Source organism: Lygodium microphyllum, chromosome 11 (assembly GCF_053477565.2).
Source record: "Lygodium microphyllum isolate KBCC chromosome 11, Lygodium_microphyllum_v1.1.10, whole genome shotgun sequence".
Classification (NCBI taxonomy): Eukaryota; Viridiplantae; Streptophyta; class Polypodiopsida; order Schizaeales; family Lygodiaceae; genus Lygodium; species Lygodium microphyllum.
In genome coordinates, this window is record NC_141145.1 from 72,988,007 (window position 1) to 73,011,941 (window position 23,935).

At 43.8% G+C, this 23,935-nt stretch overlaps 1 protein-coding gene across 7 annotated transcripts in view; it reads right to left on the bottom strand.

Moving 5' to 3' along the window:
- Positions 1-22,665, bottom strand: part of LOC148028956 (uncharacterized) — a 59,219-nt gene extending 36,554 nt beyond the window's left edge. The window contains exons 1-2 of one of the 7 annotated variants that reach the window (XM_087687722.1): positions 22,490-22,569; positions 22,244-22,391 (exon numbers count right to left, since the gene is read on the bottom strand). In XM_087687722.1, the coding sequence (XP_087543848.1) occupies positions 22,244-22,360 (117 nt within the window). In that variant the 5' untranslated portion in view covers positions 22,361-22,391; positions 22,490-22,569. Of the gene's footprint in view, positions 1-9,300; positions 10,099-22,243 lie in introns of those variants that run through there. The other 6 variants (XM_087687720.1, XM_087687719.1, XM_087687723.1 and 3 more) reach the window with 6 other exon arrangements.
- Between the last annotated feature and the right edge of the window lie 1,270 nt (positions 22,666-23,935).

A 23,935-nucleotide genomic window follows, 5' to 3' on the forward strand; every position in this document is an offset into this window, starting at 1 on the left:
TGATTTAGAGTCTTCTCTTTCACCGGCCACCCTCGAGGAGCTTCCGCCGGTGGATGTACCCAAGTCTTCAGCAGATGGAGAGCGACGAGGAGAGGTTCATCCTCCTCCCTGTTGGGCCCGTGGCACACTCCGAGATTCAAGGATCGAGGGGGTCCCCAAGGAGTGGGAACCGCAAGATGGACCGCGGAGGTCACGAAGGAACCAATCACATTCTTCGGAGCTTGTTTGCTCCAACTATTGTTTGCTGACCCGTGTTATGCAAGATCATGAGTCCACTTCAGTGAAGGAGGCTTTGCGGTCTGATCATTGGCGAAAGGCTACAGAAGCTGAGTTGGAGGCTATTGAGAGAAATGGCACTTGGTCTCTTGTGCCTCGTCTCTCTCACAAAAAGGTGATTGATGTCAAGTGGGTCTTCAAGACCAAGTACCTTAGCGATGATTCTTTGGATAAGCACAAGGCTCGCCTTGTTGCTAAAGGTTTTGCTCAGCGCCCAAGCATTAATTTCCATGATACTTTTGCCCCCACTGCTCGTATGGCGACTATTCGAGCTGTTCTTGCCTTGGCTGCCCATAGGAGATGGCCTGTCTATCAATTGGATGTGAAGTCGGCCTTTCTGAAAAGGTGACTTGCAGGAGGAGATCTATGTTGAGCAGCATCCTAGCTTTGGATCCTCCGATGGGAAATTTTACAGGTTGAAGAAGGCCTTGTATGGCCTCAAGCAGGCTCCGCAAGCATGAAACGAGAAGATTGACTCGTTTCTTCAGTCAAAGTTGGGATATCGACGCTCCAAGGCCAACCGCAGCTTTATGTGCACACTTCTGAGGTTGGTCGTGTGTTGTTTGTGTTGTATGTTGATGATTTGATTCTGACAGGGGATCATGCACAGAAGGTCCGAGAGACCAAGACAGCTTTACATCAGACATTCAAGATGACGGATTTGGGGCTTCTTCATTTCTTCTTGGGTCACGAGATTTATCAATCTCTGAGGGGGATTTTCATCTCTCACAGCAGAGGTACATTCAGGAGCTCTTGGTAACTTTTGAGATGGAGACTTATCGGCCCATTATTACTCCTATGGATCCAAACTGAAAGGCCACTTCCCACTCAAATTCTCCCTTGATGGATGCTTCACGCTACTGTCAATTGATTGGATCCTTGATTTGGCTTCTCAACACTCGTGTTGATCTTTGTTTTGCTGTGGGTCTTTTGGCAGGGTTCATGACTGAACCCAAACAGGTGCATTGGCAGGCTGCCCTGAGGATTCTTCGGTATTTGAGGGGGACCTCTAACTTAGGGATTTCTTATCCCGCAGATACAGATGCTTCCAATCTAGTTCTTGCAGGTTGGAGTGACTCGGATTGAGCTAGCAATGTGGACCACTGACGGTCTACTACAAGCTACTGTTTTACCTTGGGTACAGGTGTTATTTCTTGGAGTAGCAAGAAGCAGCCCGCGGTAGCCCTTTCTTCTACCGAGGCAGAGTATTGGGTTGCGTCTTCCACCACATGTGAGGTTGTGTGGCTTCGGAGATTGTTGGAGGAGCTTGGCTGCCCCCAGACTCGTCCTACTCTTCTAAGGTGCAACAATGAGAGTTGCATTGCCTTGGTACGGAATCCTATATTCCATGCCCGGACGAAGCACATTGAGATCCAGTAACACTTCATTCGGGAGAAGCTTTTGGATGGGACCATTGATGTGTAGTACTGTAAGACGGAGGATAATCTTGCAGATTTGTTTACGAAGGCGCTTCCCCACACTCTTCTTCGGCAGCATTCCAGATCCCTCAGTCTTTTGACCAGTCCATGATCTGAGAGGGGGTGTTAGACAGTCATTTCCTCGACAGCCGTTGGCCAGCAAAGTACGACAGTGCCACGTCAACACCTGTAGTCGGACAGTTTTTCTATTATTTTCTATTTTTCTGGCTATTTATAGCCGGTTTGTGGCACACTCCAACATCTATTCACTTCAAATTCTGATCTTGAGATCTGTTGGCTGAGACACACTGTGCTCGGGCTGACGGAGATCGAGGTCATCAAGTTGAAGACATACGCAGATATTTCCTCTATCCTCGTGTATATTTCTGCACTCTTATACAACATACTACACTATAGATTTTCTGCGTTTACACTGTCTCCTTTTCTCTCTCTCTTCTCTCTGTGTTCACTCTCTCTCAATCTATGTCCTACGCTTCCGCATCGTTGCACTCTGACAGCAACAACCCCACTTTGACTTTTGATGGTGTTAGAGGTTCAATCCTCAATGAAGAAATCAAAAGAAAGTCTAGTGGTGAAAGTAGTGGCTCAGCTTACCATGTAAGAGGCAGGTCTGAAAAGAGGGGTAATGCAGCCAGTAAAGGTAAAAGCAAAAGCAAAAGCAAGGGCAAACAGCAGGATGTCACATGCTATCAGTGTGGGCGTAAAGGGCATAAAAAGCCTGATTCCCGATACTTCAAGAAAGAGCAAGAAAGAAAGAAACAGCAAGGTAAAAAAAAGAATAATGATAAGAAAGATGATGACACCTCTTCCTCAAAAGAAGTTGCAGAGGCAAATGTTGCATCTAGTGTGGTCATTGAAGAGCTTCCTGACACTAAAGAGATACTTGTTGTAGCCTCATGTAATGATGCAGATATTATAGCAGCAACAGGTGATATGCACATCACCAAAAAGGAGATAATTGATACCTTACTTTCAGCTCATGATGGGCTGTCACAATCATGGACAGTGGACAGTGGTGCCTCTTTTCATGTTACTCCCTCTTTGGAGTCATTTCTTGAATACACTGCAAGTTGCCTAGGCAAGGTTTACTTGGGTAATAACTAGGCATGTGAGATAGAGGGTGTTGGCACCATTCACTTGGCTCTTGAAAATAGCGAAGAGCTGATTTTGCAGTATGTCAGATTTGTACCTGGCATAAAAAAGAGTCTACTATTAGTTGGCTAGCTTGATGCTAAAGGGTATTTTACTAAATTTGGTGGTGGATCTTGGAAGGTCCATAAGGGCTCTATGCTGATTGTTAAAGGTAGCAAAAGGGGGACTTTTTGCATTGTAAAGCATTACCTGGCAAGTTCTTGGCTATGGCTAAAGACCATTCACAGATGGAGCTTTGGCACAAAAGACTTGGTCATATGAGGCAGAAAGGCCTTCAAGTTCTCTCCTCTTTAGGGACATTTGATGTAAAAGGCTCTGGTCTCGAATTTTGTAATGATTGCTTATATGGAAAATAAGTGAAGTCTCCTTATTACTCCGGTGTCGTTAAGAAGTCTAATGCTCTTGACTTAGTACACTCTGATGTGTGCACTATGCCTGTTAATTCGTATGGGGGTGCACGGTACTTTGTTACTTTCATTGATGATTTCAGTAGAAAGTCATGGGTGTATGTACTTAAGAGCAAAAAGGAAGTGTTGGATTCTTTTAAAAAGTTTCACGCTTTTGTTACCACACAAAAAGGACTTAAGTTGAAAGCCATAAGAACAGATAATGGGGGTGAGTATGTCTCAAAGGAATTTAACAAGTTTTGTGAGATGCATGGCATTAAGAGAGAGTTGACAGCCCCTTATAATCTTGCATCAAATGGCATGGTTGAAAGATTTAACCGCACATTTTGTGAGAGAGTCAGATGCATGCTATCCACAACTAATCTCCTGCAGCAGTTCTGGGGAGAGGCTCTTAAAACTGCAATTCATGTATGCAATCGCTCTCCCAATCGTGCATTGGAAAATGGCATTCCTGAAGAGGTTTGGTCTGGCAAACCTGCTTCATATGACCATTTGCGTGTATTTGGCTATGAAGCCTTTGTGCATGTACCTGTAGAACAAAGGACCAAACTAGACATGAAATCCATCAAGGGCATCTTCATGGGATATGGAGATGAGGGAGAGATGGGTTATAGAGTTTGACTTCCTCAGGGCAGGAAGATAGTACGCAGCCGAGATATAGTATTTAATGAGGCAAACTTGCTGAAAAATACTACACATGGCGATCTTGACAAAAAGAATGTCAAATTTCAACATGAACAGCCAGCCATTCAGCAACCATTAGCTTAAAATTCTGTCCCTTTTGATGCTGAAAATGAGCAGCAACCTATTGTGCTACAGCCAGAAGATCATGAAGATGCACAGGATGAAATAGGACAGCAAGAAGAACATGCTGAAAACAGATTATAGCAGCAAGAAAATGCTGAAAATCAGCCACCTGGTGATGGTGAGCACATTCCTCAGGATGTAGGCCCACTGCCTGATAATACAGATCATTGGGTAAGACGGTTTACACGTGTCAGAAGGCAGGCACAGAGGTTTCAGCCATCTTTGGATTGCATTTTGTTGACTGATGAGAGTGAGCCTCTGACATTTAAAGAGGCACAATCATGTGAAAACAAGAGAAAGTGGGAGCTTGCTATGCAGGAAGAGATGAAGTCTCTATATGCAAATAACACATGGGAGCTTGTACCTTTGCCCAAGGATAGAAAAGCTATTCCTAATAAATGGGTTTACAAAGTGAAATGTATTGATGGGAAGCCCAAATACAAGGCACGACTGATTGCTAAGGGCTATACACAAAAGGAAGGCATAGACTTCCAGGAGGTCTTTTCACCAATGGTGAAGATGACTACGCTCCGTGTTTTGTTTGCTCTCACTACATCCTTGGATTTAGACTTGGATGAAGAGTTGTACATGAAGCAGCCAGAAGGATTTGCTATTCCAGGAAAAGAGCATTTGGTTTGTAAGCTGAAATGCAGCTTATATGGTCTGAAACAAGCCCACATGTTAAGTAAGGTTTCAAAAATACATGTCCTCATGACAGTCCCCCCCCCCTTAAAATCCTTGCAATCATTCTCGATTGCACTGCCAAATGCATCAAAAGTAAAGTACTACACTAGAATTTTCCATAGGGCATCATAGTCAACACAACATTTGCGCACTGCTGTTCAACTATTCCATATGCCCAACATATGCTGAAAATTACCAGCCAATATAGCATAACATAAGACTCACAAATAATCTCAAAAACATTGCAAGATTATCATATGACATGTCCATTTCTCATGAGCTCAACTCATCTGGCAAAACCAAACCATAGCATAGCATAACCAAGCATAAACCATCGCTAAAACATCAATGGCATCATAACATATGTTATTGTCCATGAATGCCTAGGTCATTTATTTGGCCATAAATGTCAGTGGTGACACTAGAGAAGTAGCGTTTAATGTCTAATGGTCAAAGATGGCGCAGAGATAGTTGGGAGTGAGAGATGCCTAGCCAATTTAACTAGTGGCAAATTAGATTATTTTTCAGAGCACCGAAATAATTATTAGATTAATTTTTAGTAAGACTGAAAATTAATATTTAATTGTGGATAATGTTGGAAAAACCATTTGGGAAGGCTGCCACTTATCAAAAATGCCCATGGAAGACTGAAAAACGTATTTAGAGGCTGGAGAGAGGCATTTTTAGTGTATTCAGCTTGCAAGAGAGTGGGAGAAGATATTGTTGGTCTGATTTGCAGCCATTGGAGGACTTTCTAAGGCAGCCAGGGGCTGGAGAAGACCAAACAACAGCGGCGGGTGATAGCATCTAGAAGCTGTTGAGACAGGGCAATAGCAATGAATGATTGATTTTCTTCAGTTCTTTGCATCTACAAGCTGTTGAGGCAGGGCAGTAGCAGTAAATGATAGATTTTCTTCAGTTCTTCGTGAAGAAACTCTGAATTTTCTCTCTCTACAGCTTTCTCTCTCATCTCCCAGCCATTTCACAACCTTACTCCGAAGATCTCAGCATTTGGACCCTTGGAGGCTGAGAAATTGCAAATTTCTCTGCTGTAAACCCTAATTTACAGCAGAAATTATGGTTTAGCAACAGCCTTAGGAAGCGTGCCAGAAATTGGAAGCTCCAAGACTTGGATTCAACAGGGCTGAAGGTGGATTTCAGCTAAATTCAGGTGGAGAACTAGCCAGTCGTTGAATTTGGGACATTTCCATCGTCTATGAAGTGGGTGAAAGCCAATTAAGTGCCCGAATCAAGGGGCAAATCAGATTGAAGACTTGCTGGTCACTTTGGACAGCAAGGGAAGTTTGGATTGTGAAGGGGAGCGGGAGAATCCCATTGTAAATCAACTTTTTCTTCACTAAAGCTAAAGAAATACCGAAAGGGGCGCCAATTTTGGGGCCAATCGGGTGTGCATTGTCCAAGATTAGTAGGTAAATTTATATTTTCAGATTTGCATTAATTGTTTGCTGTTGTAATTAAGTTGTAATCAGGGATTTACCACCCATCCATGGAAGGAAGGCTGGTTACACTTATTCTCTCCGGTGCCAAGTATGTCTACCATTTCAAATTTTGTTAATGATGATTCCCCTTCTCCTATTGGTATGGATGATTTTCATGATGAAGGACGTATGCAAAACAATTTTTGGTTTATAAGTAATGAGAAAGAAAAATATTTCTTTATGAATACAAGACTTGCTAAGCAGTTGAAACAAGAAACTGTGAGTACTTCTTCCCTTTCTTTTCCTTCAAACAATTTTGTTTTCAAAGGTCAAAGTGAAGTAGGTGCATCTTCATCATCATTATTTCAATTTAATGCATTTAATGGACAAAAGGAATCCACATTATTTCCCACATCTACATCTATCACAAATCCATTAAATCTCCCTCCCATCCCACCCTCTTATTCTGCTACCACATCCTTTTAGCCTCCATTAAGTGCACCGCATGTTGCCTCTCATGTAGGATCACATGTGTTTCCATTCACCACACCGGGGGGTTCTTGAAACTTAGACACAACCGTTAAGACCTCGTCTCTTCCTCAATCGAGTGGTGTTCCACCTTTTTCTTGCACATTTTCAAAATCATTGCAACCTCGATATTCCCCCCAGTCTCTCCCAAGGATGGATCAATTGGTGCCACAATTTGCCTCCATGGCATTACCTAGTGGCATAGTGGTCATGTATGAAAGGTATGATACGGTATGGTACAATAAAATACGGTACTAAATGGTACCTTATGATTTTATAAGATATGGTACGATATTAGTACGAAAAAAATTAAGATGATTTTTTAAATAACAAAAATCATAAATCATTAAATGATAGATCATAGAATACATGTTTAAAGTGAAAATAGCCATTTCATTACAGAATAAGATGAAAAAATGAGGGTGACCATCGCAGTCGTATGGGCTGCTTAGAACATGTGATACAACTACAGTCCAGTATATCTAATACAAAAAAAAGACCTATGTCATATAAATCTATGATGAGGCATCACTATCATCCTCATCACAACCATCTGAGTACTCATCAAGAGAGTCTGAAGCTGAGTCCTCGGCATCCGACAATGAGACACACTCATACTCATCCTCACTGATGAAGGTTACCATCATCATCAAATGATGGCTTCCTAGGTGGCGACTTTGTAGGCAAGGGGAGGATGTCATCATGAGGCACAGTATGTGAGCTACTAGAGCCCCGTCTTACATGTCTGCAAGCCACTCGAACCACCCCTCCTCAATGATGGAGGGCGTCGAATGACCATGCCCCTGCTACCACCTACTCAAACTCCTCGCCCACGAGCACACTGACTGCGAGTGTCACGAGTATCTCCTACTATAAGCTCTCTATAGAGCTCTGCAAAAATCATCTCCTCCTCGTCCACCTCCTTATGTATACTCGGAAGAGTGTCGCCCGTCAACTTGAATGTATGAACATTCAACTACACAATGCAGTGATGCACGTAAGATTGATCATTGTAAATGCTAAAGTCTAAATTATAAAGTATAAACTTCAAAGTTCAAAGTTTAAAAGTTAAAACAAAAAAATTTAAATGTTATGGTTAAGTGTTTAAACTTTATTTTCTTCGAACTACCCATGCTCATCATAGCCCTCATCATGCGTAAGTTAGTGCATCAATAGAGACAATAGACTACCCGCTCTAACTATCGTGTACAAAGCCAATTGTGAATCTTTGTGTAAATGAGAGAATAGACACTCCAGTTTCTCTCACATGCACCCCAAGAGCAATCCTGAGCAAGGACCCTCATGGCTAAGGGATGAAGGGTCTCCAATGCATATCCAAAATTTTGCCACTAAAATAAAGGCTTTACAAGTGACTCTCTCCTCCAACAAGTAGGAGAAGCAAAATCCACATGCCCTCTCTGATCTACATAGCATCCTAGCTCCTCCAGCACTGCATTGTGATCATCCATAGGAACCACATGAGTCAAATAAGCAAGCTGGTCTAAACGGAACTCTCTATCATCCATAACCGCCGGTGACTTGTAGGCCAGATGTACCAATTCGGCAAAACCATGGATGGGCTTATACATCTTCGCCCATCTCCCCTCAGCTATCTCTAAAACATGTGTACATTGTGTCTCTATGATCATTGTACAAGCATGTGCCTCCACCAATGCCGCTCTAAAGAAGTGAACAAGAAGCCCCATGGTCGACCACTCACAATCACTCATATGTAACACCCTATAAAAGGGAGTCACAACAATGACAACAACACGGACTTTTTGCCAAAACTGCTCATTAAGGCACAAGCGTTGCATGGCTTTGGCCTCCTCTGTCTCATGCTCATCCCACTCATTCCATAGAGTGGATACCACTATCTGACACAAGGCAACCACACCTCATAAAGGCGCTCCAACAATAACCACATGTAAGCAAAGTGAGTTGAAGAAGGCTTCTTTAACTCCAGTGTGCTAGGCTCACAATACATCACAAGCACCTTTACCTTTACCATAAAGAATGTGACAATTGATGTAGCTTTGCGGACCATCCTCTTCACCCACTTGAGCTTCCCAATGTCCTTCATGAGCAAGTCCAAACAATGACTTGCACATGGAGTCCACACAATCGTAGGGAACTTGGCCTCAAGCAAACGGACCATGTGCCAACAATTCGATGCATTGTCGATAACAACTTGCACCACATTTGAGGAGCCCACCTACAACCACAACTTACAAATTACAAGTATACTTATTACTAACAATACTTGAAAATTGGAGGTTAGAGAGAGAAAGAGTCTAGAGAGAGTTGAAACTTGAGCCTTTCCAATTTCAACTTTCAACTTTCAACTTTCAAGATTCAAGAATGAAGAGAGATGGGGCCCGGGGATTAGGGACCTTGCGGCCCGGGAGAAAAGAGAGAATTGAGATAGATGATAGACACTAGAGAGAAATTAATTATTAGAATACAAAGATAGATAGTTATGCATAAATCAAATTTCAATTATAAATCATGATATTTTCATAATAAAAGAAAGTGAAACAAATTTAAAAGGCAAATTGCAATGTTTACCTCAATGATAGCTTGTCGAATGTGACGGTAGATGAATGCGTCCGTCGTTTTTCTCCCCCTCCTGCCGGTATCTACAGCCCGCAAAAAGTGAGTGCCGAGTGGACATGAGACGAGTATGTTGATGATGCCCAATTTCTTACGATCACTCCATCCGTCAATGAGAATGGAGCAACCATGTTTTATCCATGCGGCCCGAATAGGATCAAGGGCTCTATCAATCCTCTCCTCTTCATCAATCTTTTTCATCCGCATGTCATTGTATGTAACACCAGTCCATCCTTCACATGGACCCACATTGGCAATGGCTTTTACCATCTTTTTCCATTGCTCTTACTTTAGGACATTGAATGCAAGATTGCACTCAATCACCGTGCATGCAATTTCAATGTCCGCAAGTCATTGCCTTTCTCCTAGAAAGACAACCGATCCACGCACATGACCGGGAGCTTGAAAGAGAGAGGATTGTCTCTCTAGCACCGCATAAGCCTCCACTCTTTGTCTTTTACCAGAGCCGGATGCGGATGTGGAACCCCCACCACCAATGATAGAGGCCTCTCCCGCATCGGTTGAAGATACACCAACATTGGATGCTTCCTCGTTAGTAGGCATAGGAGTTGGTTTCAATAAGCCACTTCCTCCTCCTCTTGTGGATCCCCCTTTCATCTTGGCGAGAATCTCCTCTGTAATGTTTTGAGGGATCTCCTTGCATGAAGCAACTTGCCCCCCGTCTTGGAAAGATGTTGGAGAAGCCGAGTTGCACCACTTGTATAGCACTTCCCGCAATACTTGCATGTCCAATGATGGGAATTGGACTTCTTTGTGTCCCTCTTCACATGGATCGCATACAAATTAAAGGCCTCGTGCTTCTCATGAGTCATGGTGCCAATGACCGATAAAGAGGCCCGAGAGAGAGAGAGAGAGAGAGAGAGAAAGAAAGCAAGAAAGAAAGTTATATTAACGTCTACAACAGGCCAAGTTGGCCTATGAGACCAAAATGTTGCATACAAATGTCTGGGAGATTTCAAAGGTCCCAGTGAAGCTAACATTTATGCTATGTTGAACTAAATTGAGTAGGTACAAAATGATATCTGGACTAGATACAATCTAGAGGTACTCCCAGTGCGGTGTGGAACTGCTCCTGGGGTGTTCATCCTAGGATGTCCCGCATGGGTCGGTCTAGCATGGAGAGGCTAAAGCGGCGGGGCAGGGCCCTCCGATGGCGGCGTAGTATCCCTTGTATCTTCGACCAGTGTCTTCTGCGGGGACGGGGGCCGGCGGGGGAGAGAGAGAGAGAGAGAGAGATGCTCGAGTCTTGACTCTTGAAACTTAAGTCTTGAAAGTTAAAAGGAAGGGAGACTTGAGAGGCCGGAGGGTTGGGGTAAAGTTGAAAGAGCAAGAGTGAGAAAGAGGAGATAGGAGATGAGAATGGCAAATGCTTTGATAGGGTGCGAGATAGAGGGGATGGGAGATGAGATTTGAGAATGGCAAATGCTTCGATAGGGTGCGGCCCGCGGGAAAGAGGGGATAGGAGGTGAGATTCGAGAATGACAAATCACAAGTCCATTCAAGAATCAAGATCCAAGAGAGGAATATGAGAATGGCAAGTGCTTGCTGAATTGGTATGGAAGCATGGAGGAGAGGAGCACCTTTTGTAGATGAGAGAAGGGTCAAAGTTCAAACAGTCAAAGAGGGGTCAACGGTCAAAGAGAGGGCTGCCATCTGGAAGGAATCCAAAGAGGGCTGGGGAGGGGGATGTCAGCAGAGTATTTGTCAGCTCATGCGTGAGTCTGAGCTTGATCTGGGCTAGGCATTTTTTATTAGGTATTTTAGGTATTTTTCTGGTGTGGCATTTTATGCCAGTGGAGCATTTTATGCACCAGTCGGCCAGCATTAATGCTGTCCGACCAGCATTATTGCTCCCCACTTTTTCAGCCTATTTATACTCAGTGGCTCCTCCTCAGTCAGTCACTTCACCATCTGCAGACTCTGTGGAGAGAGGAGCCAGTGCCAGTGCCAGTGCCCACGCAGCCAGTGACTCACTGTTGTATGCGACTGTCTCGTGTTCAGATATATGGATTCCATTTCCCGTGCATACATCTGAGTTCTCATCTATATCGTGTTCTTTCTTTTCTCTTTCTGTCTTGTGTTTCAGCAGTTTATTTCAGCACATGTTTATGCTTCCACCGCTGCTCCACTTCTGACATGGTATCAGTTTTCAGGATTTGTGTTTCTGCTGTGTTTTCTTGCTGATTTCAGGACTGTTTTGTACCCCTGCTGATCAGACGACTGCTGTCGCAGCCAGGCGACCTGTTTTGGGGCTGTTTTCAGCCTGCGTTTTTTGCAGTTTTGCCATCGCCTGCTGCCTCCGCACCCTCTGCTGCCTACGCACCCTCTGCTGCCTGCGTTTTTCATCTGCAGCTGCTGGCGACAGTTTTCTACCTGTTTTTCTCCAGTTTACAGCCTGCGTTTTGCTGATTCAGCATCTCTCGTGGCTGGGTGACTGTTACTTCAGGCCGTTTTCTCTGTTTTTGGCAGTTTTTGACTGATTTTTTGACTTTCTGCAGCAGATTTTGTCTTCTATTGATCAGATTTTGGGTTCTATTGCATGTGAACTCTCATTTTCTGCAGTCTGTGCTTGTGTTTTGGCTGTGTTTCCTCTCTAAATTCCATCTCTTCTCTACTTCTCTTCTTATCCTCTCCATATGGCTCCTCCGTGCACTTCCACTGATGAAAAGTTACATGGACCTGATTATCTCACATGGAGTGCTGTCATGAAAGCTTGGTTTGTGCAGAAGCGGCTATGGTACATCGTCTGTGGAGCTATTGCTCGACCTCTCCGTCCTTTTCCTCATCCTGAAGACTTTGATGAGGACAACCATGAGGAAGCGGTGCTCACATGGGACTCGGACGATGCCTGTGCTTACTCGGCGTTGCTACGGTGTATTTCTAAAGCGGTCTTACCGGCGGTTACCTCTTGTAGGACCTCTCCTGAAGTATGGCAAAAGTTGCAGCAGATGTACGAGGCACCTTCCACCATGCGGGCCGTCACACTTTATGGCCAGCTCCAGCAGATGAAGTTTGAGCCGAAAGATACTATTCAGTCTTTTCTTCTTCGTGTTACGCAGGTACAGGACCAGCTTCGGCACATGCAATCTGCTTTTCCCGAGGTGCATCTTGTCGGGACGGTCCTCTACAAGCTCCCCCAGGAGTTTGATGGAGTGGCCAATGCTTTGCGGGCGCAGACATCATCGACTCCTGTCAGTTTTACACATATGACCTCGATGCTTCTTGAGCATGAGGCATCCTTGAGATTACAGGGGCGGCTTCCGGCACATTATGGAGGTGAGGCTTATGTAGCTTCCGAGAGGGGTGACGGGAAGAAGAAGTCGAAGGCCCAGTGTTACCACTGTGGCAAAAAGGGACATTTGCGGAAGGACTGCAAGAAGTTAGCGGCTTCCAGGAAGAAGGAGCAGAAGACGAAGCGGGATGCTGACTCTACCGATGAGTCCTCTCCTTCATCAGACTCTGACTCCGATCCTCCGACCAAGGTGAAGTCCAAGGCGCAGAAGGGATCGTCTTCTTTGGATCGCGGGAAGGGCTTGGTGGCCCCTTCCTCGGCTGCTTTCTAGTGGTGGTGATGAGGTCATCCCTCACGACTCTCTTGTGCCAAAGAGGGAGTGTGAGCGGGTGTTCAGATGGGGCAGCCGCGCCTCATCTATACTTTTATACAGGTGCACAGGTTCCAGAGAGAGACGTCCCTGACGCATCGCCTTCAGTCTGGCGGAATCAAATCCTGGAGCTGGGATTGACATCCAGGTTCATGATGAGCTGGTTCTCTGACAGAGAGCGGGAGGCTTTCGTCTAGAGCTCACATGAGGGGACACTTTGGCGGTCTGGCCAAAGGCGGCGAATCCATGGTCACATATGTTCAGCGGCATGTTTGACAGGATGGTCTTGTATGCTACTGCGAGACATTGGTGATGGACACAGAGACATGCTATGATCTTCTCTATTTTCCGGTGTTTGGTACGATCGACATCGACATCAGGTTCTCTCCGAGGCACCTTGGTGGTGGCTTGATCACCCACTGCTTGGGTATCCATGGTTCTACTTGGTGGTTCTATGTTGTATAGTTTATGATTCCTTTTCATTGTACTATTGTATTGTATCAGATCACCCATGATCTGAGAGAGGGTGTTAGCAGAGTATTTGTCAGCTCGTGTGAGTCTGAGCTTGATCTGGGCTAGGCATTTTTTATTAGGTATTTTAGGTATTTTTCTGGTGTGGCATTTTATGCCAGTGGAGCATTTTATGCACCAGTCGGCCAGCATTAATGCTGTCCGACCAGCATTATTGCTCCCCACTTTTTCAGCCTATTTATACTCAGTGGCTCCTCCTCAGTCAGTCACTTCACCATCTGCAGACTCTGTGGAGAGAGGAGCCAGTGCCAGTGCCAGTGCCCACGCAGCCAGTGACTCACTGTTGTATGCGACTGTCTCGTGTTCAGATATATGGATTCCATTTCCCGTGCATACATCTGAGTTCTCATCTGTATCGTGTTCTTTCTTTTCTCTTTTTGTCTTGTGTTTCAGCAGTTTATTTCAGCACATGTTTATGCTTCCACCGCTGCTCCACTTCTGACAGGGGAGTGCATGGTTGGAAAAGGGGGTGGGATAAGGTATCCAAGGCTTCCCGCCCCCCCAAAAAGTGCCGCGCAGGAGTAAAGGCGCGGCGTAGGAAACGCGTGACGCGGGACGTAGGACACGCAAGCGAGGTGGCCTAAATAGGCCCAAAATCACATACGAATTCGTACGAATACGTATTGTATAGTACCGTACGGACAATAACGTACTTCGTACGGAGGCAACTATGCCTAGTGGACCCTTTGGTTATTATGCTATATCCCAGCCGACATTTGGATAGGGCTTACGTGTTCCACTGCCTCCACCTCTACCGGCACTTTATAGAAGCATTCATGTTCCAAACCAAGTATGCATTCAATGACAAGACTTGTTTTAATGGGTCAAACTTTACAACTTGGTCGAACTTGATGAGACATATCCTTGACTCACAGAACCTATGGGATCATGTGCAAGGGTTGGAATCCCAACCTAATCCCACACATATTCCATACGAGGCCGTCTACTCATGGAAGGCTAGGAATGCCTCCGCTATTGTCAAGCTAATGCAGGGCTTATTGCTTGAGTTTCATTCTCAACTTCGGCATTTTGACTTAGCGTCAAAGCGATGGGCACACTTGACTGACCGCTTTGTGGCTCAAGATAGGACCCATCAAATAAATCTTGACCATGAGCTTCAAAACTTCAAAATCTCTGACCGGGTGAGGGTGACTTGAAAGTCAAGTTGGCTGAGTATCAGCGTCTCCTTGCCGAATTTTCCACTACAGGGACTCCTAAGTTCTCTGACGATCAAGTCACATTGTTTCTTAACAAGCTGCCGCGTAAATACTTTAATTTTGTGCAGCAAGTGGTTTCTCTGCCCAATTTGCCCACATTCTATGAATTTGAATGTCAGCTATTGTGTTATGCATAGCTATTCGAGCAGTTTCATATGAATAATCCCTCAAAGGGGGGCTCTTGTTGCTCATTCTCAGAAGGGGCGGCAAGGGAAGGGTAAACCAAATCAAACTTCAAATCAAAATCAAAATCAAGTAAGAAAATCACAAGGAAACTCCCAGTCTCAACTCAAAAAAGATGGTAGAATGTATCTAAGAAGAATAGATATTGTCAACATTGTCAAAAGGCTGGCCATTTTGACGGCGAGTGTCAATCAAAGGCAAGAGGCGCAGCACTAAAACCCAAGTCATAGACCCCCGCCCCTCAGTCGGGCAACCCCCCATCAGGTGAGGCAAAGTGATGGCAAGGGGCAATGGAAAGGTCAAACTTACACTGCCATCAATCAACCATCCCATTTCTCAACTCTAGAGGGCTTGTCTGATTGGTCTGCAAAGGCCCACATCATCTCCGTAGAAACATTTGATGCGAGTCTCATCCACATTTGTGAGTTGCCTCCCGACGAGGTTACCGCAAAGGCCTACTCATCACAATCGAGCACATCAGCACCTCCTTGGATTGTGGACAATGAAGCTACACATCACATGACTCCCATAGAGGACATCTTCCATACATGAGCACCTGCAACCGAGTGGGTCCGCGTAGAAAACAACTCATCAGTCAAGATCCAGATTCAAGGTTGCATCAGTTTTGCCACTGGCAAGGGTTCGGATCTAGCTTCGCTGGACAATGTATACTATGTCCATCAACTTGGGATGAACTTGTTATCTGTTTAGTAGCTTTGCCAGTTGGGGCGAGCAGTTTTCTTTACAGTGACCACAATCGAGGTCCTTGACTCTCAGACTGGTTTAGTAATTACTCGCGGTGAGACACAACCTAATTGCCTATATCACATCACCCATTTTCTAACCGAGCCGACAACTAAGGGATCCGTGTTCCATAGCTTCCAAGTATTAGCCACATCTCGAGAGCCTACGAACAATAAGCGTCTTTGGCATTTTCGCCTAGGGCATCTTGGCTATGACTCTCTTTATGAGTTGTCTCACCGTGAAATAGTTGAGGGTCCTCCTCGCCTGAAGCTAGCTCGAGAAATTTGTAGAGCATGTCAACTCAAGAAGCAGCACCGTACTCCATTTCCTCAACAATCTACACATAGAGCTGAGGTGCCTCTTAGATTGATTCGCGCTGATCTTTGTGGGCCCACATCCACTACTACCTTGAATGGCGCACTGTACTTTTTTATAGTGGATAATCATTCGAGATACATGTGGGTGTACTTCCTGAAACGGTGTACTTATTCTTATGGCCTCACTTATGGTTCTGGTTTATGTTTGCAGGCATATACTGATTCTGATTGGGCAAGAGAACCAACACCCAACGATCCCATGGCAGCTACCTCTTCACCTTAGGCATGGCTCCCATTTCTTGGTCCAGCCAAAAGCAAGAGACGGTGGCGGCTTTCACGACCAAGACTCAGTATAGGGCTCTCTTCGATGCCACCACCGAGGCCATCTACCTGAGAAGCTTACTAGTGGTGCTTCACTTCCCTTGTGACTCTTCCACCGTTGTCTATTACGACAACCAGAGTATCATTGCCCTTACGGGCAATCCGATCATCACACCATGGAAGCAGCGTTAGGGAGTCCACTTCCACTTTTCTAGAGAGCAGGTTGAGCTAGGCACTATCTGCCTAGAGTTTGTGCCTTCATCTGACAATTTTGCAAACATTTTGAACAAAGCAGTTGACCAACCGATTCTTCAATACCTTTTATCTAGGATCGGCTTGGGTACACCCTCCCCTACTTTTTTAGATTGACGAGGAGAGGGTGCTTCCCTCTTGCTTTCCCTTCCAATTTGACAAGGGACAGCTACTTCTCTTGATAGTGACAGTGATGATGAGTTTTTTAACATTCATTCATTCATTTATTCTTTTGTATTGTACTTATAGACATTTGTAACTTCATCCGCACTGTCAGGAAGACATGATTGTAAAAGGGCACTTAGACAAGTGAACAATTCCCCTGCGAGGGCATTGTCCAAGTAATACTGTTGCATTGCATTTTGTGTGAGCATGACATCTGGCATCTTCCTTTGCATTACCCCATGCATTGGCATTCTATTCGTGTAAACATGCATCTATGCGCATTTATCCCTTTTCGGTCTTTTGGAGTGGTCGACTCTGGATCCACCATATTCATGGCATTGCACATGGCAGTCTCCAAGGCAGTTCTTCCTAGCTTACATGCTTGCTTTGCTTGTCTTGCTAGCTTCACATATTTGCTATATTTGTGCCACCCACACCTTAGTCATTTTCCTTCTTCACCGATACCCAGTAATGGTAGGAATAGTTTGCTTGTTTTATGAAGGTCTTGGATATGACGATCCCTTATCACTCTCATGTTTGGGGTATGGATACTCAATAGGACAAAAACTAATTTGAATCACTCACTTAATTTTGAATCTATCAAAACTACAAAGCCCTACACAAGAAAAAGTCCATAACTGATTCCATCCGCCTTTGCACGACTTGGTAGGCCACTCGGCAGCCGACATGCATCCTTTGTCTGATGCCCTAGCCTCTCTAGGTGATCACTTGGGCTCCGTTGGTAAGATAACCATCACCTCTGTAGTCTTAGTAGACCACTAGGCAGCCGAGTATGACACACTCCCCAACTCATTACCCCTACCTTGATCCTTGAGATACAAGAGTTTGAGATACAGTATTCATTCACTACATAGTGTATTTCCTGCATGAGCATTGTATATTCAATAGTCATATCACTTCATTCATTCTCTATGTTCATTGTCTCTAAGTTACCCTAACCCCAACTGTGTTCTTCTATCAGGCTATGCTTTGTTGTATGGTATTGTGTATTTTTGTATTCGAGTATTTCTTCACACTGGCATCACCATCATCTGCTTGGCACTAGCACCCTTCTCGATCAAGCTTCACCTTCACCTACGTTTTTCAGTGTGGAAACCTCCTTGCTTGGCATCATCATCAGCAGCTTGGCATCAGCATCCTAGCTTCTGGTGATAGTCTCCATCATCGAGCATCAATGATTCCATCATTCGTCTATCACAAGGGCTGCTAGGACCTGTGTTTTTGCAGCCCAGGTCTCACTTGCCATTACTCGTCTGTCATAGAGGCTGTTGGGACTTGTGTTTTTACAGCTCGACTCATCCTCCATCATCTGACGACATCATTATCTACCTGGTGTCAAAATCTAGGCTGCTCTCCTTGTGTTTGATAGCTTTGACACTCTAGGATTTGCCTTTTGCTGCCCAGGTCACTCCCCGGTATCAAAGGATTGTGATTCGCTCCCTTGACAGCTATCCTTCACCTTCCAGTGATTACTTTGATACCCCACTGCCTAGAGAATTGTGTTTCACTCCCTTCACTGTGCAGATTTCCCACAGGTGCTACCTGATTGAGACAAGACAATCCAATTATCTTATGAGCTTCGGCTATTGTACCATCTTTTATTCTCATAGCATGATTTAGTGCATCATCACCATGTTCGCTTATTTTAACATATATCAGAGCATACTTGTTATTTTTGACACATTGAGCTCCCTTTCACAAGCCCTTTATGTTCCAAACTTCAACTTTCCACTCCTCTCAATTTATGGCCTTACTAGGCTTGGTACCCAAGTTGTCTTCACCAAGCAGGTCATTTGTATCAAGGATTCTTTCAAAGAGGCTGTTATCACGGTAGGTTGGCACGAGAGCGGGCTTTGTACGCTCCATTCCCCTTCTCTTATGCAGGGTCCTTCAAGGCAGTTGTCTATTGCTATACATGTTCTCGCTTGTGCACCATCTATTTCACAGATTCCTTCCCATCCCCCACCCTCTCCTTTGGTGGTTCCCTTGTTCCCTCCATCCCTTTCAAAGGGGGACGATCTCAATGATGAAACTGTGGATTCCCTGGCCCCTAGTGTTTCAAAGGGGGTTTCCAAGGATCGTGAGGAGCTTCCTCCCCAAGATTGTGAGGAGCCTCTTCATCAAGAGTCTTCATTGATGGACTTCCTCGACACTGGCATTCCTCTTGCCACCCTAGGATCCATTTCTTCCTTGGCCTTCTGCCACATCCAAGATCTAAGAGGGGGTATTAGTAGTCTTGTTTACCATGCCTTGTTATCTCTACCTACGAGCCTCAATCTGAGTCACACGAGGACTGTAGGAGCTCTAGCCTGCCTGTCACTTGTTTTGACGGAGGAGGCAGCTCATTCTAGAGCAATCTATTTATTGCCTATTAGTGCATTTTCTCCTCCAATCAAGATTTTGTGTGCATTTCCCGGGCACTTTCTACATATAGTAGTTTGCCTTGCCTACCGGACATTGTCCACTATTTTCGGAATTTTTCTGAGCATTTTTTGCATTTCACCAACTTTAAATGTTGGTCGGCCATATTCTTGAGCCCAGATTTCAGATCAACCACATTTGGGGGTATTTGGCTATTTATAACCTCCCCTACTCGGTTGGCAAATCATCTTCCTCCTACCTTGGCAAGTGCACACTCCGATTCCATCATCTTCCTCCATCTCCAATGTTGCCGTCATCATCAGCCTGACCTCGTGCCCTCACTAACACTGTGGACTGCATGCAAGGACTAATCAGTCCTTCTCTATTCAGCATTCTTTTCTTGTTCAATGTAGATCTCTTTCTTCTTTTCTTGCAATCTCTCTCAATTCCTTTGTCTCTGTGTTCGTGTTCCTTCTTCCGTTGCGCACTCTCATAGAAATACCCTCACCTTCATTCGAGAGCAAAGGATGGAGCTAAATCATCTCAGCCTTGCTTTACCTCTACTCCAACTGTTACTCGTGAGTCTATGTTCCTTCACATCCATGAGATGGAGGAGCCTTCTTCATTAGTTGTCTTATCTTCCAAAAGGGCCTGGTCCATTGACAGTTGTGCTTTGAGTCATACGACTCCTTAAATGAGATTTGCTATAAAATCTCTGTCCATTAGAGAATATAGTCACTATTGATGATATTTGTTCAATGCCTATCAGTGGCGTTGGCACTTTGCCATTGCCTCACTATCCATCATGCTCCATTTTGGAAGACCTAAATGTTCCATATTTGGGCTTTCCACTTCTCTCAATTCATGGCCTTACTAGACTCGATATCCGGATTGTCTTCAATGAGTAGGCTATCTTCATTGAGGATTCTTCTTCAAGAGTCATTTTAGCAATAGGTTGGTAGGAGAGGGGGCTATACAAGCTCCATTCCCCTTTCATTTCATTTTACAAGGTTCTCCGAGGCAATCTTTCATAGCCACACCCATTCTCAATTGTGCACCACCTATTCCACAAGTTCCATCCCATCTTTCCCCATCTCCTCTAGTGATCCCCTCGTACCTCCCATCCCTTTCAAAGGGGGACTATATCAACGATGCAACTATGGATTCCCTAGCCCCTTGTGTTTTAGAGGGGGATTCCTAAAAAATCATTGTAAAGCATCCCCTTTTTGGGCTTCTTGATTTCTTTGCATGAACACTATGCTTTTGTCTAATAATATCTAACTCTTATCAAATAAATCTATCCTAAGGTTTACAAAAATAATAATCTAACCCTTGCCATTCCTTGTTTTTCTTGGAAAAAGAAGAGATTTGCTGCTGATTTTTCAGGGTTCCAGTCATCGAGATTTCAGCTCAAGCTTGTGCATGTATCAAGGCAGCAGCTAAGCTTCTTTCCTAAGCTTTGGGTGACACTGAAATCGGCATTCTGGATTTCTGGTTTTCTCCTCTTTCTCCTCTAATTTGAGATTTCTCCCAACTACGGCTGAGATCTTCTCATTGCCTTCAAGAGCTTAGAATTGGAACACTTTCTGGAAATTTTTGTAGTGAAGAAAGTGTGAATTGGACACTTTTGTCCTGAAAAATGCCTTGGATTGTGAGAGAATAACAAGTCTAAGCGAAGGAGAAGACATGGAACAGGAATTGGAGCATTTGCCCCTTGGTTAGGGTTTACAGACTAGCCTACTATCTTGGTCAGTTGTAAGTACCCAAGATTGGACTGGGACTACAGCATTCACAATCTCAAGCTTGGGACCAAGACCAGCAATGGTTGGGCTGAATTGTACCCTGTAAAGCCCCATTCATGATTAAATTAAAGAAATACCAAAAAAGGTGCAAAGCTTTGGAGCCAGTCAGTGTCTCTCTTTGGAGTAGGGGCATTCTAGCTCCCTTTGTGAGTATTTTATTTGCTGAATTGACTGTTAATGCTGAAATTCTTGTTTGCAAATTAAGTGTTTACTTCCTTTGAGCTGTCAAAGACCAGTTTCAGCACCCACTTCAGGTATGAAAACCATATACATGGTCATTGCTCTGACTGCATATTATGAGTGGCATGTGCAGGCAAACATAGATGCACAATCTCAACCACATGGACACATAACAGCTCTCAACCTGGCTCAACAAGGGATTGTGTATCCACATGCACTCAGTCGAAAATGTACTGAACTAGGTGCTTCATACATCTATATTACCATTTTACCATGCATAATCTGCAAACTACATAATCATAAAAATGTATATAATGCAGCCCAGTGCATATCCATGCCCAACATAACATGAAGGCTACTGAAGCTATTTCTAACACCCCCATTGTACCTTCACTTCCTCTCAGAAACGTATTTCTCTGAAGATGAAACATCAAAAATATATATATTACAGCCATGATTGTGGGATAATCATAACCAGCCGGAAAAAAACAATTCCAGAACATGCCAAGCGAGCATGAAAAATATATATATTACAGCCATAATTGTGGGATAATCATGACCAGCCGGAAAAAAACAATTCCAAAACATGCCAATTGAGCATAGCTATCACACATCTCCAAGCTCATACTTTGTCTATGAGTATTTGCTGTTGGGTCTTACCAACTTGCACATTGAACATAAGGACCACCCAGAAGGAGTCCATGATAGGATACATAACAACTTGACAGGTGGTACAATGCCGTGGGCCATAATAACTTAATGGCTTATCATTAAAACTTCCAAATCAATCCAATATGCAATCCCAAGTTTCAGGTTAGGCACTTGACAACATGCAATTCCAAGTTTCAGGTTAGGATCTCGACAATTTGACTGGTGGTACAATGCAGTGAGTCGGTAACAACATAAGGACTTATAATTTAAGCTTCCAAATGAACCAATATGCACTCTCCCAAGTTCCAGGTTAGGCTATTATCAACATGCAATCCCAAGTTTCAGGTTAGGCTCTTGTCAAGGTCTCATGGCGCCTACAAGTAGCCAAACTTTGCTGATGATAGCTTCTACTTCAACCAGGTGACAGATCCTGAGCAACGTGATCTTACATCTGTGCCTTTCGGATTAATGCAAATGATTACAGGACTCCAGTAGATAACACACGTGAGTAGAAAAGGGTGAGAACTCACTCGTGCCACTTGCTCCTCCACGCTTCGGATTTGCCGCTTCAGATCATCGTCTTCTCCCTTGACAATCACGTTCCACACCTCTCTAATGTAGCGTCCAAAACGAGAGAAAGAACCCATTGGGGGACTCTCCGTCAGTCTGTCACGCAAGCTGCATGAGGGCCACCATCAAGGCAATCAACATTAAGCCTACCATGGCAAATCTTACTTCAAGATGGCCATAGAAACAATCGTTTGACTGAGAAATACAGAAGGGATATGGTCCAGAGAGAGTGCGCTTGTAGGAAGAGAGAGTGCGCTTGCCTCCTACAGGACTCCACCTATTCTTGTTTCCTTGTAAGTCGATTTTCACCTTCCTTGAGACGAGGTCCATAAGCATTTCAATGTCCGACATAAAATATGTGCACCCCATTTCTAAGTTGTTTACGAAATTGACTACTATGGAGTAGCCATCATGCATCACTAGATTATCTACTATGGAGTAGCCATGATTCATCATTAGATGCTGTAAATATTTTTTAACTTTTTATAATATAGTCTACATTATAAAAAGCCTATAAATAGCTACTAGAGCTTGTCGAAAAACTATGAAATGTTTGTTAAATATTTTTTTGACTTTGAATAATTTTGTATTGATTGACTTTATTAACCAAGGGACATCCAAACCTTTGACTACCAACTCAACATGTGGTCCCATTACAACTTCCACCTTGATGATTTATTTTAAGGTAAATGTTTACATTTCCTAAGATTTTTGGGTCCTCCTTTTGTGGTTTTTGATTGCATGTTTTAGTTATTTATTTATAAATTGATTACAATCATCTTTTATTTCTTTAGTAAAAAAATTTACCAAAATGACTAGATAGTATCACAAAATTCTCAAATTGACTATTGCATTTTCCAAATTCCCAAATTGACCCTCTACATTCACAATTTCTTAACTAAAATCACATTATAAGTCTTGATCTTTATAATTGTTTTTCAATGAAAACAAAGATTCTATTAGTGAATCCCCTCAAGGCAAAATATTCCAAGGCAAACTATAATGGTCCTATAACGGACTTCCAAAGCAAAAATACAACAAAGGGGAGGCTTATTACAATCTTGAGTGAACAACTAGCCAAGAGGTCTAAAGTGTCAAATTGTGTGTGGTTGAAAGTGAAAGAAAGTGCCAATATCCCATGCCTGAGAAAAGCACCTCCCCTCTACATAATCTTGGAATAAACTTGTATCCTCTCCCATCTCACATAAACATTATGGACAATCTCAATCCAAATCTTGGAGAGAGCCTTTGTATGCTACATCTGGTGGTCCATGTACACAAAGCAATGTGCTAGCTATGAGCTCCCATTATGACAATGGCCATGAGTCCACATTGTCTCTAAGAAATCGAATGTGGCATTCTTGCTCAATGCTACTGCAAAACAAGGTAGGCATGAGTCCCCTTTACATCCACATATCCACTAGTCAAGCCTCTATCTATGGCCTAAGCAACCATCCCCCATGTCACAACCATAGACCCTATAATGCCATGAAATATCCCAAGGGAAATCCCACATATTGTATCTCTATGTCTCACATAAGGAACAAGGTCTCTATTGTAACCAAGCTAAATACTAATTGCTAAAGTATAGTGCACTAATAACCACAAAAAGTTCTAGGTCTATAATTGTCCTCGAATCTCTCCCACGAGTT